Source organism: Pinus tabuliformis, chromosome X, assembly GCF_031772625.1.
Source record: "Pinus tabuliformis cultivar Carrire ecotype Pingquan chromosome X, CPIR1, whole genome shotgun sequence".
NCBI lineage: Eukaryota > Viridiplantae > Streptophyta > Pinopsida > Pinales > Pinaceae > Pinus > Pinus tabuliformis.
Genome location: NC_142308.1, coordinates 1,012,264,455 through 1,012,292,050, shown reverse-complemented (window position 1 = coordinate 1,012,292,050; position 27,596 = coordinate 1,012,264,455). Strand labels below are relative to the sequence as shown.

The window sequence follows — 27,596 nt, the reverse complement described above, 5'->3', positions numbered from 1 at the left end:
AATAAAAAATCAAACAAACTCTCATCAAAAGGCAATCAAACTCAAATTTAAACACATTGATGGCTTTACAGAGACAATGACTAGTTCAGAGACTCAGGAAAATTAATTGGATCAAATCAAAACTTAGAGAAAGGAATAAATATGCAATTTTTCATCCTATAGGAACCAACACAATATAGGTAAGAGAACGAGTGCGATGCATCACATAGACAAAGACAGACAAGTGTGTTGGGTCACTTTGTCTCAGATCAAAAAGTGCATTAGGACTAATTTTGTTCAAAATATGAAACAAAAACCCTACCAAGCTCAAAATTATATTTTCCTAAGACTAATTACTGTATAAACAAGTCAAATTAAGTCAGATTGAAAGGTCTAAAATGACTAGGCAAAGGAAACCACTATAGGAACATCTCATTCCCTAGTATGGTCACCAAGTTGTTTGACGAAAAATTCTCTTTTGCGGACATAAGTGAACTCCCTAGATCTAGTGGCTTGATCTAGAAACAATAGAAACAAAAGACTTGTGTTTTCCTTAGAGAAATTAGAATATGGAGGAAAGACTTACCTTGAGTCCAACATAAGTTCTCCTCTTCTCCCTGCTTGTGAACTTTAGCTCTAGCTCCAAATGCTATAAATGGAACCTGCAAAACAATTATAACAAGAAAGAGAAATACAAGATACAAATAACATAGACTAATATCTCCAATCAATGAGTCAAGAAGGCATTGAAATACATATGCATCAAATAGACATAAGTATAGGAAAACAAAGCTTTTTGTATTAATGAAATGTAGGAGAAGATTACAACCCTTTTACAGATCTTGACCATGTAGATGTATCCCACCTAACTTGTCCTTCCTTAGCCACAAAGAAAGCCTTCAATCAAAACTCAAGGATGGTAATGGATCCTTAGGTAAAAAACATCACCATCAGGACATAGCTAAGAGTCTCCAAACGACAACCTAGACTCCATGGAAGGCAGTGAATTTATAGGGTAAATATGGTAGTTTGGGGTTTACCAATCTAGGACTTAGATCCAGATATGAGGGAGGATAAGCTCTAGGGATAAGAGATAAGACCTTTAGGATAATCATTCGAGATATCAATCAATAGTAAATGGTTAAAACCACTTTGGAAGCTTCTATAAAGAGAAGATTCAAAATTATCTTTTATTTTTCCCAAAATTCTAAAACAATCACACCTGTAGTGAAGGCAACATGCGCTGATAAGTGTAGTTGCTTATTTATGCAACATGAAATAGTAGAGGTTGTTATAAGAGAATGTGCACTAGGTCCAAAAACTAGGGTTTTGAGCTGATTAACCCATAAAACTTGGACTTTTCAGAGAGATTATTCTTAAGGATTTGCAAAGAGATGATTGCAAGGTGTCAAGGGTGTTGATTAATCCGGTTTCTAGGAAATTTGAGTAGATGTGACAAAATGACTTGTAACAAGCCCGATGCAAATGATAGAGCACTCAATAATAAAGAGAGGAATGACACCAAGTGGTGATGCCATCTTGACGAACTTACCTTAGCGGTTACACCCTAGAGGATTGCGAAGGGTACATAAAGTGGAAGTGTCGGGATAGGAAAATGGAGGACATACTAATTAGAAGTGAGTAGGAGGTCCCCACTCTGGCATCTCAACCCACTAAGGATTAGCCCAGAGAGGAAATCCTAGAGGTAGAGAGAAGCTACAAGCAAAGGAGAGCTGACCTAGAGGATTTTGAAACAAAACAGAAGAAAATGGCAAGGAACCCCTAAAATTTTTAACAAAGGATTTTCTCACAAAACAAAGTTCTCGGGGATGCTTTCTCTCTCCCCTCTAACAGGATAGGTAGTGGCATATTATTGGTCGAAAATGACATTAGCACCACCCAATCAGAACGTGACACATGGTAGGAAGATTTGGCATTTTTGGACACCCAAATGGCCCATATTTGGGTGACACGTGTCACCACTCTCGAGGTGCCAAATGTCCTAGGTGATGTCAGCATGACTTCGAACCAACGAAAAGAGCTCAAAAGAATGTTAAGACTTAGGGAATGCACCGGGATATAAGTGTCGGGAAAATGTGGTCGCTGACTTAGCCTGACTATGTTTTTATTGGCTCCCAATAGCAACGGGTAGACCCTACTAGAAAACTTATCATGGAGGCATGGAGCCCGACGATTTGTTAACGGTGTGCAACAAAAGTGCTAGGACATGGAGGAAATACAACACACAATTGCGGAGACCAATAAAAAGCAGGCAAGCGGTCTCCATGGGACACACCGACCCGACTACATGATCTTGAAAAATGTATAAAGATGTACATGCTTAAAGGGTTGGGATAGAGAGAGCTCCGACCATAGGCACTAGACTTGGGTAATTTTGTGTAGAAATGAGACCAAGGCCGCAACAAAATAACAAAGGGAATTTGGCCCGTGAAGAACTGGTCCTATGGCAGAAAAGTAGGTGAAGGCACCCAATGAAAGGGGCTTAAGGCCAAATTGACAGATTTGGTAGTATTTTCTCTATTAAATTAAAAAAGGGGCCGCAAAGGCCTTTGGGCCTATAGAAAAGTGTTTAGTCATGGATGGATGAGTCAAAAACTATTTTTTGGCACCACGTAGGGCCACTAACAAAGTGGTAGTTCAGTGGCACATTTGGAAGTTAAAGACAAACACAACAAAAAGCGTTAAATTTATGAACAATTTGGTAGTTGTGACAAAATTGGAGGTTTACCAAAAATGGAAAAACTCAGCTAAAAGCTGTAACTCACAAGAATTGAGGAAAACAACAATTTAACTAAGAATTTCTTGAAGTAACATGTAAGAAGCAAAAGAAGACTTCAAGAGTAGAATTAAAAGAGTCAATTGAACAAGACAACAAAACAATTAAAAGCACATGCATAGATCCAATGCAAGATTAACTAAAATCACATGCCAAAGATACCAAGACAAAAATCCTTTATAAGAAGGTTTGAGAAAGCAAGTTGGATATGTGAGTTCTATGAGTGATAGTGACGTGAATCTGCTAGTCTTCTCTGTGAATTGCTGAAGGTATTGGTGATTGAGAGGGAAATTGTTTTTATTTTGAAGACATAATTGACATTCATGGCTCTAGTTTTAAAATGGATGAAAGATGAACCAATGAGTGTCAAGAAAGTTGTAACTTGATAAATTAGTGGTTGGTACTCCTTCCAGTGGGTGATGGTAAATATTCGGGGTTGTAGCTGATAAATCAGGGAGTTGTAGCTTCCTACTGGTTGTAACTAGATAATTCTAACATCAAGTTGTATCTTGCTTTGTGACGCAATTAAAGAGAATTTGTGAAGAATTTATTTTCTCCTTGTGTGTTCCATTGTGATTGCTGATATTGTTTCTTATCATGTTAATTGTTGAAGTACTTAATGGTGTCCTAGTGTTCTTGCACAAGTGAAAGAAAGTTTTTTTTTTATTCGTAAAATTCCAACAATACTGATTCACCCCCCTCTCAATATTGTCTTGGTTCCCAACAAGTGATATTAGAACAAGGCATTAGGAAAAATACTAGGGGGGGTGAATCAATATTTTTAATTCAATTTTACTTTTCATTTCATATTCTAAATTCTGTACGCTACTATTCTTTATGAAACCAACGTGTGTACATGACTTTAATGAAGGAAAGTAACATATATCCATTTTACTTATTTTTCATAGTTTCCATCTGATGTTTAACTTTATCATTGCATTATTAATTTCATCAGTCATTTAGTATGTAGTAAAGAGCATATAAATCACAACACATAAGCAACACATATGAACACCAATATTCTATATGGAAATTCCAATGTGGGAGAAAACCACAGCTACCGTTATCTCCGTCTTCTTTCCTATTATATCAAGAAAATATTCATTACATATTGTATTGGTGTAGACTCTTACCAGCATGCAGGTACCCACCTGCACGAGGCTACAACCTCCACTCATTCTCCATCACCCACTAGAAAGGAGCTACAACCCCTTGATCTCATTTACCGACTCCTACCAGAAGGGAGCACCTACCCCTTGACCAAGTTTATCAGCTACCATTGGAAGGAAGCTATGAATCCCTTACTGAAGGTTCCAAACCTTAGCACCCCTTGTGGACCATGTCTCATAATATTTCAGATCGGATTCACATGTCAAAAAACCATAAAAACAACATGTAGGCCACCTTTCATCATATTTTAACATTGGACCCACACCAACAATAAGCCCAAAATAATATTCGAAACTGAAATACTGAATCTCAAAATCTAAATCACTGAAGCACTATGAACCAACTGAATCACTTAAACATCAAGTTTCTGAATATTGAATCAACCACTGCAACTAGATCAAATCAATGCACAACCAAACCACTATAGATATAAACCATCCAGATGAAGACATCATTGACAAAAAACAACAAATACAATAGAACTCATCAACTCTCATCATCAAGTAGCACTACAAACCTTGACTAGATATAACTTAGAATATATACATGACTGTTATTAAGCAGACCTGTGTCTATACACACTTATCATGTGTAACACCTGCGTATAGGTTTCAACATAGTGAAAAACATATCTCAAAATATATACGCGACCCAACAAAAACATATCTGAGTATGTACGTAACTATCTAGAACCATACCAATGTACAAATCTTAAATTACTGAAACACATCTTCGTTGCAAACACAAATCACATTCTACAACTTTCAATTTCAAAACTACAAACTTATGAAACCTCATTCTGATCACAACATTATTATATCGACAGATCTATCATTGCTAGTTACTTAAACATTTGCAGTAAGAAAATCAATCAAGAATATGTATATCAACATATCTTCATATCTTTCAGATTTGAGTCTTCTCCTTGCTTCTTGGTGCACACCTGTTCTAGATCAGATCACACATGATCTAACCATTTTACTTGCACACACAACACCTTGATCTCCATATCCTTATATAACTTTTGCTTTAGCCAACACCTCATGTTAATCCTTTGTTAATGTTGTTAGTATTTATTGACGGGATCAAATAAACGTTGCCACCTCAATTACTATGGGAAATTACCATGATAATGACCCCTGGTATCTAGATTTTGATGGTTCAGATTATGTATGTGACATTTACTCATAGGACCTACGTATGTATGTGATTCTTCTTCAAAGGAACCGCATATGATTTTAAAACTTTACATTTCTACCTGAATTTCCATTTCTCTGTCCATATCCTCTGACCTAATATTTCTGATATCTGCATTAGTTCCACAATCATCATATTATCACTATGTTAACATCAAGTACATCTTTTTCAAGAAGGTTTCCATCAAGGACAACACATTAGCAATTACAACACGAGGTTATTTTATATAAGCTTAACAACTAGAAGAAAGATCAAGGACCATGGAAAACTAGGGAGGAGGTTTTACCAACATGGCACCTATGTTCAATGGAACAAACTATGTGTTTTGGAAAGTAAGTATTAATACCTACATTCAATCTGATTAGATCTTATGTGTGGGATGTTGTGGAAGAAGAATATCAAAGGCCTCCAGAAGTGGTTACTAAATATTAGAAGATGGAGTTCACATGCAATGCTAAAGACATGAATGCCCTGCTTGCTGGCCTACTTGAATCAGAGCTTGTTAAAGTAATGGATTGCACATCTTCCAAAGCTATTTGGGACAAGATGAGAAGCTGCTATGAAGGAGACAAAAAGGTAAAGAAATATAAACTTCAAGGATTTAGGATGCAATTTTGAGTTTCCAAGTATGCATGATGAAGAAGAAATTTCAAAGTGCTTTTTAAGAGTTTATGAGGTTGTGAACACCATAAGAGGGCTTGATGAGAAGCTAGATGAACTTGTGGTAGTCCAAAAGATGTTAAGATCTCTTCCTGAAAAGTTTAATCCCATGGTGTCATCCATTAAGGAAATGACCAATCTTAGCACCCTCACTCTAGATCAATTACTTGATATACTCATTGCCTATGAGATGAGGATTTCAAAAGGTAAGTCTCTAGTCAAAGAATCAACCTTCAAACTAGAAAATAAATGAAAGGATGAGAATGATGACTCATGCTATGGATCAGATGAAGAAGAAACCAACTTTGTAAGGAAGCTCAAGCGAGGATTAGGCAATTATAAAGGTAAGCTACCCTTTAAATGTTTTAATTGTGGCAAAGTTGGTCACTATGCATCAAAGTATCCTAAAAAGAAGAAGGATTACAATCCTAAAGAAATATTCAAGAAAGTTCAAAAGGATAGAAAGAAGGTTAAGAAGATGGGTTTTTATGTTCAAGTGGAGAGCTCCTTAGAAAGTGAACCCATCCAATCTTCAGATGAGGACAAAAATGATGAGATCCCTAAAGAATTTATGTTGATGGCCATATAAAATCTACAAGTTGAGGCTATTAATTCTGATGATGAAGAGGGAGAAGTTGATCTTGAAGGAGAATTGGTAAGTGAACTTGAGGAAATAGATAGACCGAGGAAGAAAAACAAAGCCTAAAAGGGGTCTTTGATAAAAGAAAAAATTGAAGTTGTTTTCCATTGCTCTTGCGAATAGAGGAAGGTGAGAAGATTCAAGAATCCCTAAACCAATAGCTGAATAAAAATATTCAAGCATTTGAAAGGCTGGAAGGAGAAATCAGGTTGCTTAAGGAGTTGGAGAGGGCCAAAACACAACTTAGTGTCAACTAGAAATTTGGAAAAGGGATTGAAGATTTAAATGAGATATTGGAAGCACAACGAGTCTCCTCAACTCGTATTAGTCTTGGATTTGAAGCTAAGTCCAACACAACATCATAAATGAAAGAAAAGAAACAAATTACTTTTATTCTAGCAGCTAAAGAAGGAATTGCGCAATAACAAAAGGGGATTACTAGCTCGAGAGATATCAACAACAAAAGAATAAAAATGTTGGCCAAGCAAATCGAACAGTCCAAAAATCATCCCAACGTAGAAGGAAACCTTTTAGGTATAATGACATCTTTCCACGGAATTATTTCACATGCACAAACTATGGCCACAAAGCAAGAAATTGTAGAGTCAATCTTTTGTATAGGTAGCTCAGATCTAGAAGAAGATTTCAACAGTAGAAAAGCAGACCCAGGTATAATAATTATTTTTCTCCTTTGAACTATTTGGTGCAATGTTTTAAATATTAAAATTTTGGGCATATAATTGTAGACTCAAGGAGAAGAAGTCAGAGCCAATTTTTGAGCAGATTAAACAAAAGGCCAAAGTTTAGAAAGAAAAGGAGAAATCAGAGCAATGTGATATTGCTTTGTATGCACATAATGAAGGGAGCCATTAGTATGTGGACAATGGCTGTTCCAAGCACATGTCAAGAGACAGAAGCAAGTTTTTGACATGGAAACTACTTGACAAAGATAATGTGACTTTTGGCAATAATGATCTAGGAATTATTTTTGCAAAAGGAGTGGTCAGTCTATCAAATGGAAAAGGAAAGGAAATAATGTCTTATATGTTGATTGGTTGAAGCATAACCTACTTAGTGTATCTCAGATGTGTGATCAAGGCTATGATGTGATATTTAAAGCCAAAAACTGCCAAATCAAGTCTACATACACAATGTCTATGTGCTCAAAGCGAATATAGAGAGGTGTTACTTGTCAAAGTTTGATGAGAGTTGGTTATGGCATAAAATACTTGGACATATAAACTTTGATTAGATAGTCAATCTCAGAAAGAAGAACATTGTTAAGGATTTCCCAGGCTTTCAAAACCAGAGAATATTATTTGCATATCCTTCCAATTGGGCAAGCAAACTCATGTTCGATTCAAGGAAAAGGAGAACTCATCATCAAAGCCAATGCAACTGGTGCACATGGATCTATGTGAACCATCCATAATGTAGTCACCCACAGGTAAATTATATTTTATGCTAATAATTGATGATTTCAATAGGATGATGTGGGTTTCCTTCCTTAGATAGAAATCTGAAGCTTTTGAGAAGTTTAAAGAGTTCAAAGCCATGGCTAAGAATGAAAATGATTGCAAAATAAAAAGCATAAGGTCTGACAATGGAGGTGAGTTCAGTTTAAAATAATTTGATGAATTTTGCAAGAAGAATGGCATCAAAAGGCAATTTACAATAGCAGAGACTCCCTAGAAAAATTGTATAGAAGAAAGAGAAAACAAATCAGTGCAACAATTAGCCAGAGCCATGATGAATGAAAGGAATGTTCAATAGAGGTTTTGGGAAAAATCTATTCATACAATAATGGTTATCCTCAACAAAGCTCATTTTAGACCAAATAGTGACAAAACTCCCTATGAGTTGTGGCATGGAAGACCTACAATAGTCAAACACTTTAGAGTTTTTGGTAGCAGATGCTACATCAAGAGAAATGATGGGAAACTTGGAAAATTCGATGCAAGAGTAGATGATGACATTTTTCTAGGATATTCACACAACAACAAAGGATATAGATAATACAATAAAAATACCAAGATGATTGTTGACTGTATTGATGTCAAAGTGGAGGAATACATTGAACAACAAGATAAACAACTAGCAAAAACCAATGTTGATGAACTAGTTAGCATTGGTGAAGAATAAGTTGAGTCATATGCAGAAGAAAATGAAGAACCCTCCAGTCCTCAAGCCAAATATCCCTCAATGATCCAAGATATTTTTCTTATAGATACATCAGAATTACATGAAACAGAGCTTATAAACCATGGAACTTAAAAGCACATAAAACATTGAGGAAATAACACGATAAGCAAGAAACCATGACACAAAGATTTGATTACGGAGTTTGTCCAATTTGGACTACATCTCCAGGCTTTGCTCAATAGTGGGGAGGCCTTCATTCATTAAGTGGCATAAAAAGAGATAAAAGTAAAAGCAACATTCTTTACAATCCTTATACCTATAATATGGAAGATGGACGAAGAAATGGAGAGCCCATCTTCAGAAACAGACGGTACCACTGAAATCCTGGCGAAAAATCGTGCAAAAACAGCTATCCAAACACCTAATTCGGACCATCGGTCCTTCTGCACCTTCTCGGAACCTCCTTGCTCCTCAAGGCGAGTTCTCGGCTTGCTGCCAGGTTAGGGTCTGCTGCACTGGGTAGCTTTTGAACTAATCTTCCAGTCCTCTCTGCCTTCCTCCGACACGAATGGTCCTTTATATAAGCATGGCAGCAAATCCATCAATACCCGAGTAGTTCCAAACGATAGACCAAGTTAAGCAGGTGGGCGTTTGCCAACAGAGGTTCTCGGGCCCTTGAATAGTACACGACAACAACCCTTACAAACATGACGAAACTCCCTTAACTGCTTTGACCATGCAATTACCTTAACCCGATGGATTTATCGGCGCAGATAACCCATCAATGTTTCCAATCGGCAGACAGACCAACCGACACATCAAGCGCTCTGTGAGAACCATGAACCTGTTGGGATTATTAAACATAGTCCATAAAATATTGGGTCTAAAGCCCTAATGAAAATCACAATCAGTGGAAACCAGGGTGGTACTCCATCTGACTGCTCCCGTTGCGATATGTGATTGCAACTTATCACATCACAACCTGACTTTCTTTGGGGGTTGATTCCTTAACCTTCTGCAATGTGCAATTGTGATTTGATCACATCACAACCTGACTTGCTCCGGAGGCTGATTCCTTAACCTTCTGCAATGTGCAATTTCAATTTGATCACATCGCAACCTTGGGCCGACTTTCCTTAAGCCATGACTTCTTGCTGTGATATGAGATATGTGGGACCAATGGCAGCCTGTCACTTGATGCTTCCCCATTCGCTGAGAGTGTCTGCCACGTCACTCCTCCTGCCACTTGGAAAAGTCAAACATAAACTTTGACTTGCTCTAACTTCTTTGTATGAACTTGGATTTGAGTGCCATTTACACCATTGGAATTAAGATGACGAGCACTTCAATCTGATGCTAATTTTATCCAGATTCTGCCACTTTGAGTTTTGAGCCTTTTACCATGCCACTGGTACTTTCTGAAGATCCACCTAGATCAATCCTCCCCACTAAGAGCTTTTGGACCGCCAAAAGCCTTTTCAATCAATTGGCAAGTGAGGAAATTGCTCCCTCACTTTCTCTTTCTCCATCCATCGAGCTTTACTCAGATGCATTCCTTTGAAGCCAACACGAATGTACTCCACATCTCCCCATCGTGAAGTTCTGGTTTTCCTGTCGAGAATGATATCTTCAGGAAACTTGTCTAGATACTCTGGTGAAAAATCACCCATTTTAGGAATCTGTGAAACCTCTTCGGTATCCATAATCAATGGAGGTTCATAAAGCTTTAGGTTTTTAACATTTACCACTGAGTACATTTGCATATAAGCAGGCAAGTCAAGATGAAAAGCATTGTCTCCAATCTTTTCCAATATGGTGAAGGGACCATATCAAATGGGTCTTAATTTCTTCCCTTCTCCCTTCATTCTATCCTCGTTGATGTGGAGCCATACCTTGTCCCCAAATTGAAACTAATGGTCAACTCGGTGCTCATCATGTTGAGCTTTATACCGAGCCTGACTCTTCTCCAACTGCTCCTGTACTTCTTGATGAATCACCTGTGTCCGCTGAATAAACTTCCGTACTTTGTCCCTATCATCTCGTCCATTTCCATCCTCATCTTTCCCAAAGAACATGTCTAAGGGATCCCTTGGTAGATAGCCAAAACATGTCTCAAACGTGAGCTCTGTGTAGATGAATGTGCTACTCAATTGTATGCATGCTGCAAATAAGGAAGTTGTTCATCCCACAACTTGGGATGTTTTCCACAATAGCCTCGTAACAAGTGTACCATGGTGCGGTTGACAACCTCTGTCTGCCCATCGATCTGTGGATGAAATGTCGTACTTCTTTTCAGCTTAGTGTCCATCATTCTCCACAAGTTGGTCCAAAACTCTCCAAGAAAGCGAGAGTCTCGATTTGACACAATAGATGTGGGAAACCCAAAATGGACCCAAACATGCTGAAAGAAAAGATAAGAAATTTCTTCAGCAGTGACCTGCTTTTTACAAGGCATTAAAATAAAATTTTTACTAAAATTATCCACGATGACATACAAATAATCGTGACCTTTCCTAGACATAGGAAAACCACCTACAAATTCCATGGACACACTTTTCCATGGTCGACTCGGAATAGGGAGTGGTGTGTAGAGCCCAAGTTTTCTATTAGAGGGCTTTGAAATAGAACACAACATACAACCCTTTACAAAGCGACTCACAATTTTTTTCATATGAGGCCAAAAACAAAACCTCTGTAAATGACATAAAGTTTTTTCAATCCCAAAATGACCAAATACCAGAGAGGTATGAGCCTCTCGGATTACATGTACCCTTTCACCAATGGGTATGCACAGCTTGCCAAGGTGGTACAACAATTTTCCTGCAAAATAATAATTGTCCACCTGCGATCCATGAGTCAACTTTGCATAGATGTCTTCAAAATCATCATCATTAGCATATTGTTCAGCATAACTTTCTAATGATAAAGAAACATTTTGAAAAACTACAGATGCAAAAATAGGAGGGCGAGAAAGCATATCTGCTATTTTGTTGCTGGCGCCTTATTGCATTTTATTACCAGATGAAACTGTTGGACGAATCCCATCCTTCTGAAATGACAGGCTTGCTGAAGATTGGTCTGTGAGTGAAGGTACTACAAGGGCTGATGATCCATATGGATGATGGTCTCCTTGCCGATCAGATAGTGTTTCCACTTCTTTACACTCTGGACTAAGGCGTACAAGTCCCTGTCATACGTGGGATAATTCACAACAGTCTGGGAGAAAGTCTTTGAATGGTAACATACATGATTTCTTTAATGCATTAATACAGTGCCCATGACATATATGTTGGCATCTGTTTCAATCTCAAAAGGCTGCTAAAGGTATGCTATGGCTAGCACTGGTGTTGTGATGATCTTCTCTTTCAGCGTGTTGAAGGATTTCTACTGCTTTCCTCCCCACTGAAAGGTATGCTTCACACTGGTTAATGCATGTAAGGGGGAAGTGATAACAAAGAAGTGCGCAATGAACCTTCTCCAATACTATACCACGCCCAAAAAACTTCGGACCTTTGTAACATTTGTGGGCTCAGGCCATTTCATAATTGCATCTACTTTAGAGGGATCTATCCTCAATTGCCCATTACCGACTATGTGGCCTAAATAAACTAGAGAGGTCTTCCCAAACTCACACTTTGACAACTTTACATACAATTTTTCTTGTTTCAGAACCTGAAGCACTTTCTTCACATGACATACATGTTCATCCCATGTCCTACTATACACAAGAATATCGTCCAGATATACAAACACAAAGTTATCAAGAAAAGGCCTAAATAGATCATTCATTACCCTCATAAATTTGGTCAGAGCATTGCTCAGTCCAAATGGCATCACCATCCATTCAAACAACCCTTATTTGGTTTTGAATGCAGTCTTCCAAACGTCTTTCTCTACAATTCTAACCTGGTGATTCCACTACGCAAATCCAATTTTGTAAAATAAATAACATTTTTCAAATTATCTAGTAATTCATCAATGCGAGGGAGAGGGTATCGATTCTTCACCGTAACATTGTTTAGCACCCCGTAGTCTATGCACATTCTCCATGTGCCATATTTCTTTGGCACTAACACGATCGATGAGTCGCACAAAGAAGAAATCAGTCTAATGACCCCTTGATTTAGCAATTCTTGCACCTGTTTCTTGATGTCCTCCATCTTGATAGAAGCCATCATGTACATTCCAACATTTGGTAAAGGAGCATCCTATTGTAAATGGATCTCATGTTGGATTTCCCATTTTGGGGGCAATCCTCTCGGTTCCTGAAACAATCCATCATAATAAGAAATAATTTCAAACAATTCTTTCTTATGATCAGGATTGCGACCCTTGAAAGCGTCATCCATATAGACCTCTTTCACTCTCACTATCATGAGCATGCACCCTTTGCTGGAATTAACCATTCGTTTAATATGTCCTGCGCTTACAAGGTTAGCACTAACTTTTGTATGATGAGCTCTGACTATATATTCTACCCCATCCTTCGTGAGGTGGTATTTATTCTCATGCCAAAAGAAAACCGCTTTTCTGTCATATAAATATAGACTTGCCAAGATGATTCCATAGATGTCCAAAGGAACAACATCTAACTCTACCTCATCAACTAATTTGGAAGCAATAACAAATCTGGCCCTACACTTCTTGGTTACCTGTAATTTTGCTTTATCGCTTACCCAACCAAGTGGGTATGGACTCGGATGAGGCTTAGTTTCAAGGCCTAACTTTTTAACTAAGGACTCTGAGATTAAGTTTGCTTGGGAACCTGAATCGAACAGAGTTTCCACCTTTGTGTGTTTTATAATAACCCTAATGTGGAATAATTCAATTCTCTTTTGTTCATGACTTACAGGCTCATTCAAAGAACTAGTACTTGCAATTGAATCAGAACTATCATTAACAGAAAGAGTACCTTTTGTGCCCACAGCTGTGATCAATGTCTCATCGCCGGAATCTGATCCAAGGTCCTGCTGCATTGTTGCCATTGCCTTATGCTTTCCCTTTCCACTGAATCTCTTTGGTCTCAGCTCCGGATGCAGCTTCCAACAGTGGTCCTCATCATGACCATCTTTCTTGCAATGAGTGAAAGATGGTGTTGCTCTATCCCCTTTCTTGGCTGTGATAGTCTTCTTATCCTTCCCCTTGCCTTTCTTCTGGAATTTTCCATGCTGAGGTTTGAACAGTGTTTTCTTGGCTTGATAATATCTGTCATTCTTGCCTTGGCTTTCAAGGTGAATAACCTTTACGCTGGCCGCATCAATTGTAGTAGGCTTGAATAGTAATAGTGAGTGTCTTAGGTAACTATGTAACACACCAACGTACTTAGTTACAGTCTCGGGCGAATCTAATGAGATGCCTAGATTCAATGCTTGTTTCCAAAATTCTTCAGTGAATCTTTGCACGTTTTGGACTTTACCTTGCCTTAGATATTTCCAATCCATTACTGCCTTTTGTTTATAACCCAAAGGGTAAAATTGGTCTTTCATTGTAGAAATAAAACTAGACCAAGAGGAAAGAAGGTTACCTGACTTTTTGCTGCCCTTATACAACTTTCTCTCCCAGCAAATGAGAGTAGTGCCACTTAGTCGAAGAGATGCTAACTAGATCTTCACCTCATCTTCTTCGATCTGCTGGATCCGGTAGTAAACCTCTATTTGTCTTATCTAATTATTAAGTTTTTCCACACTACACTCTCCATTGTACATGGGCAGGTCAAACTTTACATCTAGGTTGAAGAACAGTTTCTTAGATGTATGTTTGGAATCACGATTAGAGTGATGAGAAATATCACTTGAAGAAGGAGAGGGAGGAGGCTATTCTCCACCACCTTCATGATTTGCTGATCTATTATCATCGACACCTTCCTTCTCGTGCCCAAGTGCCTTCTCATACTCTGAAAACAACTTATCCACTTTCTCTGCCATATTGTAGAATACCTTGCAGAAATTCTATTCCTCTTCCCAACGAGCTTCTTCATTTTCCATGTTTCTTATTCATTGTGCACGTCCCACTTTGGGATAAAGGGACTTAAGCATTCCTTCTCCTTTTCGCAGATTGTTCCGAGTTAGCATATACTCATTCAATTTACATCAACAAAGACCTACTTTGATACCAAACTTGATCCAAGATCTTTTGCTTATAGATGCATCAGAATTACATGAAACAGAGCTTATAAACCATGGAACTTAAAAGCACATAAAACAATGTGGAAATAACATGATAAGAAAGAAACCATGACATAAAGATTTGATTACGGAGTTTGTCCAATTTGGACTACGTCTTCGGGCCCTGCTCAATAGTGGAGAGGCCTTCATTCATTAAGTGGCATAAAAATAGATAAAAGTACAAGAACCACTATGTACAATCCTTATACCTCCAAACTGGAAGATGGATGAAGAAATGGAGAGCCCAACTTCAGAAACAAACAGTACCATTGAAATCCTGGCGAAAAATCGTGCAAAAACGCCTATCTGAACACCCAATTTAGACCATCGAGCCTTTTGCACCTTCTTGGAACCTCCCTGCTACTCAAGGTGAGGTCCTGACTTGCTGCCAGGTCAAGGTCTGCTGCACTTAATAACTTCTGAACTAATCTTCCATTCATCTCTACCCTTCTCCGACACGAATGGTCCTTTATATAAGCATGGAAACAAATCCCTCAATACCTGGGTAGTTCCAAATGATAGACCAAGTTAAGTAGGTGGGCGTTTGCCAACAGAGGTTCTCGGGACCCTGAATAGTACGCGACAACAACCCTTACACACATGGTGAAACTTCCTTAACTGCTTTGAACGTGCAATTACCTTAACCCGACGACTTTATCGGCATTGATAACCCATTGATGTTTCCAATAGGCAGACATACCAACCCACACATCAAGCGCTCTACGAGAATCACAGACCCACCGGGATTATTAAACATAGTCCATAAAATATTGGGTCCGAAGCCCCATCGCAAATCACAATCAATGGAAACCGGGGTGGTACTCCATTCGACTGCTCCCACTGCGATCTGCGATTGCGACTTATCGCATCGCAACATGACTTTCTCCGGGGGCCGATTCCTTAACCTTTTGTAATGTGTGATTGCGATTTGATGACATCGCACCTGACTTGCGTTGGGGGTCAATTCCTTAACCTTTTTTGATTTGCGATTGCAATTTGATCGCATCACAACGTTGGGCCCATTTTCCTTAAGCTGCAAGTTCTTATTGTTATGATATGCGATATGTGGGACTAATGGCAGCCTGCCACTTGGCGCTTCCCCATTCACTGAGAGTGTCTACCACGTCACTCCTTCTGCCACCTGGACAAATCAAACATAAACTTTGACTTGCTCTAAATTCTTCGAATGAACTCGGATTTGAGTTCAATTCACACCATTGGAATCAGGATGATGAGCGCTTTGATCCAATGCTAAGTTTATTTAGATTCTACCACTTTGAGTTTTGAGCCTTTTACCATGCCACTGGTACTTTCTAAAGATCCACTTGGATCACTCAAGGTTTTTTTGTGACCACAACAACTCCATATTTCTGGGGACGCTTCATATAATTCGATTCGAATTTTGTTTAAATTGTCTTTTGGTCTTGAGTACATTTGTGTTAAGTGATGTTTTCCACCTTGCCCCTTTTCTTACATGACAACACTTTGGTTACTTCATGTTGTCATTCCTCTCCTCAAAATGACATTTGTATCACTACTCCCATTTTGCCACATTACTTCACATTTCGCATTTGATTTCATTAGATTGTCATCCCCAAAAAATTTAGTACATGATGTCACATTAAAAATTGGTCAAATTATTGGCTTTCATCACATCCCTGGGCATATATGCATTAATACAAGACTGTCACATTAGTTAATTATATTGAAAATACATCTTGTATAATCATTTCTATTTTTGTAAATAACAATACAATTATTTTTTAATATCAAAGTTGTATTATATTACATTGTATATGACATTTTTGTTTAACATACATTGAGGGCCAACAAAACAAAATTGGATCAATAATAGACATGCTTGTCACATCATGTATTAATCCTTAAAATATTAAAAGTGTTGTAGGTTATTTAAGGCCTACATATAAAATATTTATCATAAAACACTTTTTGAAACATCATTATGTCAAAGGAATTTTTAATACAAAGGTGAAACAATTCTCATGACAAAGATTTTAAGCTAAATGTGAAATTGTGTTGTTAAAAGGCTCAACATTATAGCAAATAAGTTCATCACAAACGAGCCTTCTCATGATGACCCACACTCAAACATTTCGACAATAGCATCGAACCCTCCGTAATGACTCCCACCATTATTACCACACGTTTGACTTCCAAGCATTTTGTATTTCATTACACATGATGCAAAGCCACCATCCAATCTCATTCTAACAATTATCTCAGCCTCTGCCAATGCTGCCCTACGTATAACCTCCTTCAGTAATTCACATTTGATGTTTTATTAGTCCCTGCCATCTGGCATTCGGCAGGGACTATAGTAATCGATCAGGGTGGAGTTAGCATTAATTCTGCGGTGTTATTAGCTGTTTAACATAAGGTTTCCAAATCGCCTTTCCGCCGATGTCCTTAGATAACCTAAGTTCCATTTGCACCATCCGCTTCGCCATCTTATTTGGCCTCTTCCCGAGGCGGAAGAGGCCCGATCATACCTTAAATTACTTTTATGCGCACTGCATTCTCCCTAACTGTCAACGGTCTGGGTTTAATGTTAACATTAATTCCCATTAATTCGTATTATTTGCAGGGGTATGGGTATGTTAAGGTTTCCTAAGCTTTGGTGTTAAGCTGCAGGTCCCTGCCATCTGGCATTCGGCAGGGACTATAGTAATCGATCAGGGTGGAGTTAGCATTAATTCTGCGGTGTTATTTGCGGTGTTTTAGCTGTTTAACATAAGGTTTCCAAATCGCCTTTCAGCCGATGTGCTTACATAAGCTAAGTTCCATTTGCAACATCCGCTTCGCCATCTTATTTGGCCTCTTCCCGAGGCGGAAGAGGCCCGATCATACCTTAAATTACTTTTATGCGCACTGCATTCTCCCTAACTGTCAACGGTCTGGGTTTAATGTTAACATTAATTCCCATTAATTCGTATTATCTGCAGGGGTATGGGTATGTTAAGGTTTCCTAAGCTTTGGTGTTAAGCTGCAGGTGTCCGTGGCTGCCGGCAGGTGTCAGGAGGGCGGTCCCCAATATCAACACCTTGCATCTGCTTCCCATGTTTCTTGCATTTACTTCCCAGAGAGCTTCTGGTTGTAGGACGACAGGAAATTCTGCTCGACCTTCCTTGGTGGGGTAGCGGAACGACCTCGCATCTGTCGCCTGGTTCGCATCTGTCGCCTGGTTCAATCAACGACCATCTTGCATCTGCTTCCCATGTTTCTTGCATTTACTTCCCAGAGAGCTTCTGGTTAGCGGAACGACCTCGCATCTGTCGCCTGGTTCAATCAACGACCATTTCTGGAGGAGCCCAGCACGTTCGACTACCTTACAACAGGTTTTCCCATTCCTGTATGTTATCCCATTCCTGTATGTTATTTTTGTTGCAGTGAAGGAAAATCCTTGAGACTGCTTTCTTTATAGTTGGTTTCACAAGTCTGATTGACTTCTCTGCCATATAGCTATGGTCTGTAGGGAAAAAACAACATGGATTCAAATAGATCAAGATTTTTTTTTTGAGATTTTATATAGGATACAAGAGAATAGAATATATTTATTTACATCCTCGGAAGATTCTGTAGAAACTATAGGACTAAGTTACATCGAAAATTGTACAACAAATTTTCGCAGCGTAGCTACACCTACTCTATCTATACTGTGAAAATACCCATTTTTCAAAGTTTTTAAACACCTTGAGTATCAACTACCTATTTGTTTTTAAGTTTTAAAACACTTTACATATAAGTTTATAACTACGTACTGAGGGCAAATTTTACCAGCCATGTAAACTATTCAAATATTCATGCTTTATTGAGGGCTTCTTCTTACTTTCTTGTACAAAGTTACTGTAACATGTATATTAACCCACCTAAAAAAATGCCTGATGTTCAACATGACTTACTTGTTTAGGTTCGCCATTTCTGCCTCCAATGGTGGTTGCAATAATATGCCCCGCCTCTGTGACATTTCCAGCTACGACAGTTGCTTTTTCTTCCATCTCCTGAGGAACTTACCCATTAGGAAAAATTGATTTGAAACCAGAATTTACTTTCATGTCATAACAAAACTATTGTACATTAAAGAATACAAACACTGTAACAGTTCTGTTTCAAATAACCTAAACCATGTGATCACCTTGTCATCCTTGATCTTCATGGTGTTCATCTCTCTGGGTAGGCGTTCAACTCCACTTGGTCCCAATTTTACTGGCGCAGAACCGGTCTTGGTTTTTGGGGTCCTCCCGGTGAGGGGAGGTGAGCGACCTAAACTGCTATATCAATCTATTTTCGTGAGCCTCCCGGCCATGTATCTTCTCTTGGCAGGTCCTGAAAGGTCTGCTTTGCTTTCTCATTGATGCCTTGCTCCGTCCTACCTTTCAGTCAGTGCAGGCTGGGAATCTCAGCAAGCAAGCAGGTTTCCAAGCTACCTTTGTACAATATTCAGATGCAGACACACGGTGGAGTGTCATCTTTCGGATATCACATTGACCAGGGCCATTCCTCGCGTGTTCTTTGAGAGCCTATCAAACCATGATCAAAAGGAACAGATCTCCTTTCATGCTAATCTATGCTAATCTCGACATTGCCGGAAGAAAGAGCCTGTGAACTATCCAAGATTATGCTGTAATGCATGCACGCTGGGGGGTCTTCAGAATGGTGGCCACGGTCTTTTTGTTCCATTAGTCGAACTATCCAAGATTATGCAAAACAGGTGTAACACATGCAGGGAGGGTGAATGGCGGGTCCGTGGATTATCTCCAGAACAGGTTCTACACGACTTCCGACTCGGATTTGCCAAAATATGTCATATGATCACGGTTCTCGACGATATCTACGACACCTTCGGAACAATGGAGGAGCTCGAACTCTTAACCGCAGCATTTAAGAGGTGATATCTGGGGAGGCCTATTTCATACATATAATTCTTATGTATTTTTAATAACTTTACCTTCAAATTAAGAAAAAGTATACTAATCCTTCTCGATTTTAAATAAGTAACTTTCTAATCGAGTCAACGAATATTACCATTGCATAAATTGTGTATATAATGATCAGATGGGACCCGTCTTCAATAAAGTGTCTTCCAGATTATATGAGAGGAGTGTACATGGCGGTTTACGACAACATAAACGAAATGGCACGAGAGGCACAGAAGATTCAAGGCCGAGACACAGTCAGCTATGTTCGACAATCTGTATGAACAATTATAGTAAAGCATACACGTAATACAAATATTTCTTTGTGAGAACCTTAACTTGGGGAAATATTTCACCCAGTATGATCAGTTAATTTTGTTTCGCTTGTTCATGTGCCTGTGCAGTGGGAGGATTATTTTGATTCGTCTATGGTAGAAGCCAGGTCGATTTCCACTGGTTATCTTCCGACGTTCGAGGGGTACCTTGATATGTGCCATCCTTCGACTCAAAGGTGACACTCAAGGCTACAAGGTATTCCTCATAACCTTTTATAGCAAATCAAATCAAATGGAATATGTTGTGGATTTATTCATTTTTTATTGCAATTTAGAATTGGGATACATATGATAGTGACAATGGCATTGTGAATGCAGGCGGACAGGGCGCGTGGAGAGGAAGCTTCGTCCGTAACGTGTTATATGAAAGACAATCCTGGAATAACAACAGAGGAAGATGCTGTCAATCACATCAATTCTATGGTCAATGAGTTAACAAAGGAACTGAATTGGGAGTTACTTAGACCCGACAGCATTATTCCCATCTCTTACAAGAAGCCTGCGTTTGACATTTGCAGAATTTTTCATCACGGTTACAAGTACCGAGATGGGTTCAGTGTTGCAAGCATTGAAATAAAGAAGTTGGTAACGAGAACCATCGTTGAAACTGTGACTTTGTAACAAGACCTGAAACGTACAATAAGTTCCCAAGTTTCTGATTTTGCTACCTAAACCTGGAGATCTCTGATTTTGCTACCGTGTTCTTTTTGGTCAGCTAATAGAGACGTCCATATCATAATGGTCATATGGAGTAGGTGGTGGAATTGATTGGAAGCATGGAAAGATACCATATTACATTATAAAATATGTGGCTTTATCTTATAAAATATGTGCGTTCATGTCAATCTATTTTATTGGTTATATTTGATAGCACTTCGATAGAGTGTAAGATAATCAATCTAGAGCAAGGGATAACGCTCAAAGCACGGGTTCTGGTTAATCAAGCGAATCACCCGGATCAACTGCTTAGTCGATCAAGCTCATTGGTTGAACTAAGAGCTTGTCAGCATAGCTATGACACATCACGTATTATGCAGGCTCAGCTATGACACATCACGTATTATGCAGGCTCAACTTAGTGCAGGGACTCGCTGCATCGCAGCTATTCTTGTTTAATATTATAACTGATAGCTTGTTATTTGTTGTGCAGATATATTCCAACAATCAATAAACTTTATTAATAGCAGTGGAGATACGAGGAAAATGAGGCGAATTCAGTTAATGATCCATCACCCTCATTGGCCAAAGGAGGAACACGCAGATCACGCACGCAAGGGGGAATTATAAGAACGTGCATGGGGGACGCAGCCGTGGGGAGGCGAGGGGTAGGGCATTGTTGAGGAGAAAGGCGTGGGACACAACAATATTATTGTGGATAGCACAGGGGTGTTTTCTGTAGCAGTAGCATAGCATGAGGAGAAGGGGTGTTTTCTATAGGAGTACCATAGTAGTAGCGTTGCTTGGGGAGGAGAGAGTAACTCCTAGAGCGTTGGGCAGCTGAAACCATGAGCAACGTTTACCAACACGCTGAGTGAAGAGTACCCAATGAAGCTAGACAACGTTTGTGGAGAAGACATCATTAGGTACGCAACAATGAATTGAACACTCTGGAGTAGTGTAGGTTGCTGGAGGCTGCGTTAGAATGTAGTGAGGTGTGAATCACACCCAAGCATGGAGCACACATAAGTTGAACACAACCTTTGAGGCTCAGGAACAATGGGAAGTGTTTAGATGGTAGCGTCGTGAGAAAAGTAGCAAGGAAGAAGCAGAATTAGAAGAGAACATAGGGTTACAGTTTTCTGTTGTAATACTTCTTTCCACTCTTCGATTTACGGACGAAGGGTTTTCATATATAGATGTTCTCCCCTTTGTTTTAAGATCAATTTGCATTTGAAACCAATAAAAAATCATTATCCATACTGTTTGGTTTTTGTTTTTATGCCATTTTGGAGTGAATATCATTATATGTAGTGTGAAAGTAAAACGAATTTTTCAATTTCTCTAATTTGTCACTTTAAAATGGTCATATTTTGGTGATTGATGCATATATGTATATGCTTCCTATATGTTTGATAATTGTATGTATGTACCTTGCAAACTAGTGAAGCTAGGTTAATATATTAATTTGTTTTCATCAATTTGTAGAGTTAGTTCAGAACCAAAATGAGCTCATGAGATTAGTCGATAAGGATCGATAATTATTTATTTATTTTTACCAATTCTTCTGATATCATCTTGCATCGAGTTGAGAAGAGAATTCTCTCAGCTTATGTTAAAATTATAATGAACTCATTTTATAATTTATCTTAGGTATGTGAATAAAGTTATCTTGATAGTTTTCTAGCATGATCATTTTATTTGCATTTGTACTAAAGACACTTGCATATCTTCAAATTATTTTGGGATTGGCAAGGAAATATTCATCCTGAGATCACATACAGTTCTCCCTCCTCCAATTAGAATATTTTTGGCTCTTGACTAAGGACGAGGCTATCCTATGCTTAGTCAAGATATATTTCCTTTTATGTTCGTTTGCATAGTTATATTTATTTTTCAAGACTCCTTGTGAAGGAGAAAACCTCATAGCGGTTTGACTAAGCCCTGGTTTCAGTCATGTTTAAGAGGTCATCTTTTCTAAAGTTATATCTTATGGATGATTCTATAATCTTCAATTTGTTAATCATAAACATCATCACTCTTAAACAAACTAAAGATCATTCTTGTGCATATTATACATATTTGTTTAGCTAGCATAGACTAGATTAACTTAGGCTAGTTACAGGCCATAGGTAACTGGAAACCCATTTAAACCATTCAGGATTATCATAGCAACAAAATTGAGTTTAATTGGGACTCTGACCAAGAACTTTCTCACACGTTGAGCTAGGAAATTTCCAGACATCAATAGGTGTGTACAAAAGCACCACCCAATTGATCAGATTGTTGGAGAAGTAAATACTGGTGTGGAGACAAGAAGGAAGCCTCTTTCTCCCTTACACAAGCACATGTCTCCTTGATGTCCATGGCGGAACCATATGATATCAAGCCAATAAAGACCAACATTGGTTAAAACAAATGCATGAAGAATTGAACCAAATAGAGAAAAATCAAACTTGCAAACTTGTTCCAAAGCCTGCTAACAAGAATGTCATTGGCATGAAGTGGGTGTTCAAAAATAAATTAAACGATTATGGAGAAGTGGTAAGAAACAAAGCTAGATTGGTATGCAAAGGCTATGCTCAAATAGAAGGATTGGACCTTGATGAAAAATTTTCTCCTGTCGCAAGATTAGAAGAAATAATATATATTTTTTCATTTGCTAGCTTTAACAAATTCAAAATCTATCAAATGGATGTCAAATCTACCTTTCTTAGTGGAGTATTACATAAGGAAGTATATATAGAGCATCCATAAGGTTTTCAACTCACAGAAAAACCAAATTATGTTTGCATACTTAAGAAGGCCTTGTATGGTCTCAAGTAAGCCCCTCGGGTTTGGTATTCCAAACTAGACAACTACCTTTCAAGTGTGGATTCAAAAGAGGTGCAATTGGAAAGAACTTATATGTCAAAGTAAAGGATGGAAAACATATAATTTTGGTGTATATGTTGATGACATCATTTTTGCCAGTGATTCAAATTTTCTAACTATTGAATTTGCAACTGATATGAAGGTTGAGTTTGAGATGTCCATGCTTGGAAATCTATTGTATTTTCTTGGATTGTAGATTGCATAGACCCCCAAAGGAATTTTTATCTCTCAAAGAAAGTATCTCAAATAAATGCTGAGGAAATTTGGCATGGAAGAATGCTCTTTAGCGAGTACTCTAATTGTTAGGTCCCTATACTACTAGTGTAACCCCTTATTGTTATTAGTACAACCCCCTTATTATATCGTTGTGCCCATGTAGTCCCCATATTGTTATTATTGTGCCCTTAAATTATTATTGTTATGTCGGCTCTGATTATATTATGACCCCTTAGACTCCTATATATAGAAAGGAGGTCTTGTCATTTGTATCATCCAAGAATTGTTCATTTGTGTAATGTAAAGGAGGTTCCCCCCTCGAAGAGGCTGGTTTTAAGGCGTTAATCTATATTTTCTATCTTTCTGTGAGTTGCTTTCATAACATTTGGTATCAGAGCTTTGGATTCTACAATTTCCCTGCTCCAAAACAAGTCATCATGGAATTTTCACTATAACATTTTCGCTACGAGGTTTTAGAAGCTAAGAAAAAACCCATTTGAGCAGAAATCGTTTTGAACCTCGGGTCCAAATTTTAGATCTTGTCTCGCTGTATTGCCGGGGATATGATCTGAGGAAGTTAGGGTTTTGCAAGCTCCATAATTCTATCTCAAATAGGTCATCGCGGAATTTTCATTATAATTTGTTTTCTACAACGGTTTAGATTCCAGACTTAAAACCCATTTGAGACGAAACTTTGGTGAAGCTTGGGTCTGAATTTTAGATCTTGTTGCGCTATATTTTCGGAGATACAATCCAAGAAATTTAGGGTTTCTGCAGGCTCCCGAATTACATCCCAAATAGGTGACCTAGGGAAAACCATAATAACTTTCTCTTTGAGCATCAGATTGACATTTCGTAAGAAGCTACAGAAGAAGGACAGACTATACTTTCTTGTGTATTGTTTTCAAATCTGAAGGTCGAAACAGTAACACGTGGCACTTTGTGAAAGTTCGATCTACTGAAAAAGTATATAAGCAAGTCATCTTGGGAGATTGGGCATAACTCTTTCTTGGAGAATCTAATTTCAATCAGACTTGTGGCATTCAAAAGAGGACGCCGAGTGCTACGACAAGTCGCAATTTTAGACCTTGGAGATCCGAAATTACATAGTTACAATCGTTTTAAGATCGAGCTCCTAAAATCAAGAAAAAACAATATGAGGAAGTTTGATGGAAAGGATCCGTTAAATTTGATACTATAGATGGAGCAATATTTTGATCTATATGAGGTGCAACTGTCACAAAAGGTACATATTGCATCTTTATATTTAGAACCGAATCAATTTTTATGGTATAAAGGGCTTTGTTCTCATAAAGCACTTGTCACTTGGTTAATTTTCATGGAAGAAATGATAGCACACTATGAGGATACAAAGAGTAACACCTTCTTTATCCAATTGATAAATCTCCAACAAAAGGGTTCAATGGCAGAGCACATTGAGGAATTTCAAAAATTGAATATAAGGGTAAATGATATTCCAAAGAAGCAAAGGGTTGATGTCTTCATAGGGACTTTAACGGATAACATTCAACATGATATTTGTCTTTGGGAACCTGATTCATTGGAGAAGGCATTCATGTTGGCAAGAAAAATTGAAAGCGAAATTATGGAAACAAGGAATCCCACCACTCATGACTATAATTATGGAAGTGTCTTTTCTCCTTGCCTTCCACAACCTACAAGGTTTACACCACAACAATTGGAAGAAAAAAGAGAAAAAGGGCTTTGTTACAATTGTGATAGCAAATACACTAAAGGTCATAAGTGTGCTGAGAAGAAATTATTTTACATAGATTATGAAGAGGAGGAAGAAAATGCTCAAGAAACATCAAAAGAAGAGGATATACACCAGGAACCAACCCCAGAGAAAGAAGAAATGAATCCGACCATATCTTGTAAAGAATTGGCAAGAATTACCACTCTTCAAACTCTCAAGATAGAAGGACATATCAAGAAGAAAAAGGTTTGAGAAGTGAAAAATCACATAGAGAAAGAATAAATGAATCCAACCATATCTAGTAATGCATTGGCCAAAATTACCACTCCTCAAACTATCAAGATAGAAGGACATATCAAGAAGAAAAATGTTTAATAAGTGAAAGATCACATTGAGCATCAAGAAATGAATCTGACCATATCTTGTAATGCATTGGAAGAAATTACCACTCCTCAAACTCTCAAGATAGAAGGACATATCAAGAAGAAAAAGATTCAAGCAGTGAAAGATCACATCGAGCATTACAACAAGTTCTGCAACTTTTAAAGGATAACGCCACTTTGGTGCAGAATCAAATGAAACAACAGGCAGATCAACATCGTAGTGAAAGAAGTTTTGATGTAGGTGATTGGGTATTTTTATGCCTACATTTCAAGCAAGCTATTTATGAGAAGGAAATGTTGGCAATACTACATGCACTTAAGAAATGAAGACCTTACCTAATGGGAAGACACTTCAAGGTAAAAATGGATCATGATAGTCTTAAATACTCTTTAGAACAAATATTATCTTTAGAAGAAGAGAAAAAATGGGTCACAAATGTGTTGCGTTATGAATTTGAAATCATCTACAAAAAAGGGAAGAAAAATGTTGTTGCAGATGCACTCTCAAGAAAGGATGAGGATGTGGAAGCATTGTTTTGTGCTATTTCTATTATCCAACCAGATTGGATAAACGAAGCAAGGGATGAATGTAAGAAGGACGAAGAAGTGTGGCCACTCATTCAAAAATTACAGAAGATCCCGGTTCAAACAATATTGCCAGAACTTGACAAGGAAGGAAAAATCATATTGGAACCTAGAGAAGTCACAGAAACAAGAACCCAACAACTACGAAATCGATCAATTTCAGAGTATCTCATCAAATGGAAGAACTTACCCACTGAAGATTCCACATGGGAGGACAAGAATTTTATACAGAAGCATCAAGAACTACTCAAGTGTTGAGGACAACACTTTTTGAAGGAGAGGGGCATGTTAGGTCCCTATACTACTAGTGTAACCCCTTATTGTTATTAGTGCAACCCCCTTATTATATAGTTGTGCCCATGTAGTCCCCATATTGTTATTATTGTGCCCTTACATTATTATTGTTATGTCGATTCTGATTATATTACGACCCCTTAGACTCCTATATATAGAAAGGAGGTCTTGTCATTTGTATCATCCAAGAATTTTTCATTTGTGTAATGTAAAGGAGGTTGCCCCCTTGAAGAGGCTAGTTTCTAAGGCGTTGATTTATCTTTTCTATCTTTCTGTGAGCTGGTTTCATAACACTAATGGTATCAAGTTGTAAACTTAGCAGGATGGATGAATCTCTAGCAGTGGATCAGACTTCATATAGATCCATAATTAGCAGCCCCTTATGTTTAACAGTATCAAGACCAAATATATTGCAATTCGTTTCTATAGTTGGAAGATTCCAAGCAACTCCCAGACAAATCCATCTACTAGCAGCCAAGAGGATTCTTAGGTATCTTAAAGAAACATTGGATTATGGAGTGTGGTACTATTGTAGTGGCTACAACCACCCTCCAAAAATTTTCCTTAGTTTTTTTTTGGATCCTCCCTACCGATCATCTTCAACAGCATGTCTTGCATTGTCAGGCACATCAACTTCAACTATTTCATAGAGTCTTGTCAGCCTGTGCATGCAAGTCGGTTCCACCCCCTTCAAAAGCTGCTTTTCAAACTTAGTGTTAGTTGCTGGTTGAGAAGCTCCCTCTGGAAATTGCGCAATTCTAGAGGGGAACCAACCTTCCCTCCAGAAATTGTGAAAAGCTAGCTAGACACCCAGCTAGGCTCTAGAAATTACGCAAATCTTCCTGACAGTAT

General features: G+C 38.2%; 1 protein-coding gene and 1 long non-coding RNA gene across 2 annotated transcripts; one reads left to right on the top strand and one right to left on the bottom strand.

Annotated features, from left to right (window-relative positions):
• Window positions 1–18,715: 18,715 nt before the first annotated feature.
• On the bottom strand, window positions 18,716–18,999 carry LOC149143187 (uncharacterized). Its single transcript, XR_016264980.1, has 2 exons — window positions 18,903–18,999; window positions 18,716–18,768 (listed from the first exon to the last, which is right to left on the bottom strand). It is a non-coding gene; the product is annotated as an uncharacterized LOC149143187 (long non-coding RNA).
• Window positions 19,000–19,071: 72 nt separating this feature from the next.
• LOC149143186 (monoterpene synthase like 1, chloroplastic-like) lies at window positions 19,072–20,769 on the top strand. The gene is made up of 5 exons (XM_089451717.1): window positions 19,072–19,100; window positions 19,479–19,655; window positions 19,823–19,961; window positions 20,088–20,214; window positions 20,337–20,769. The coding sequence occupies exons 1-4, from the start codon at window positions 19,072–19,074 to the stop codon at window positions 20,196–20,198; spliced, it is 456 nt and encodes a 151-aa protein (XP_089307843.1). The 3' UTR covers window positions 20,199–20,214; window positions 20,337–20,769.
• Window positions 20,770–27,596: the final 6,827 nt, after the last annotated feature.

What these genes read in the sequence shown, in the direction of transcription:
- LOC149143186 (XM_089451717.1), top strand. Translation starts at nt 19,072, where the DNA reads ATGTATCTTCTCTTGGCAGGTCCTGAAAG. An exon ending in CTCTTGGCAGGTCCTGAAAG is followed by an intron (nt 19,101 to 19,478) that starts GTCTGCTTTGCT and finishes TATGCAAAACAG; the next exon opens with GTGTAACACATGCAGGGAGG. An exon ending in TTAACCGCAGCATTTAAGAG is followed by an intron (nt 19,656 to 19,822) that starts GTGATATCTGGG and finishes TATAATGATCAG; the next exon opens with ATGGGACCCGTCTTCAATAA.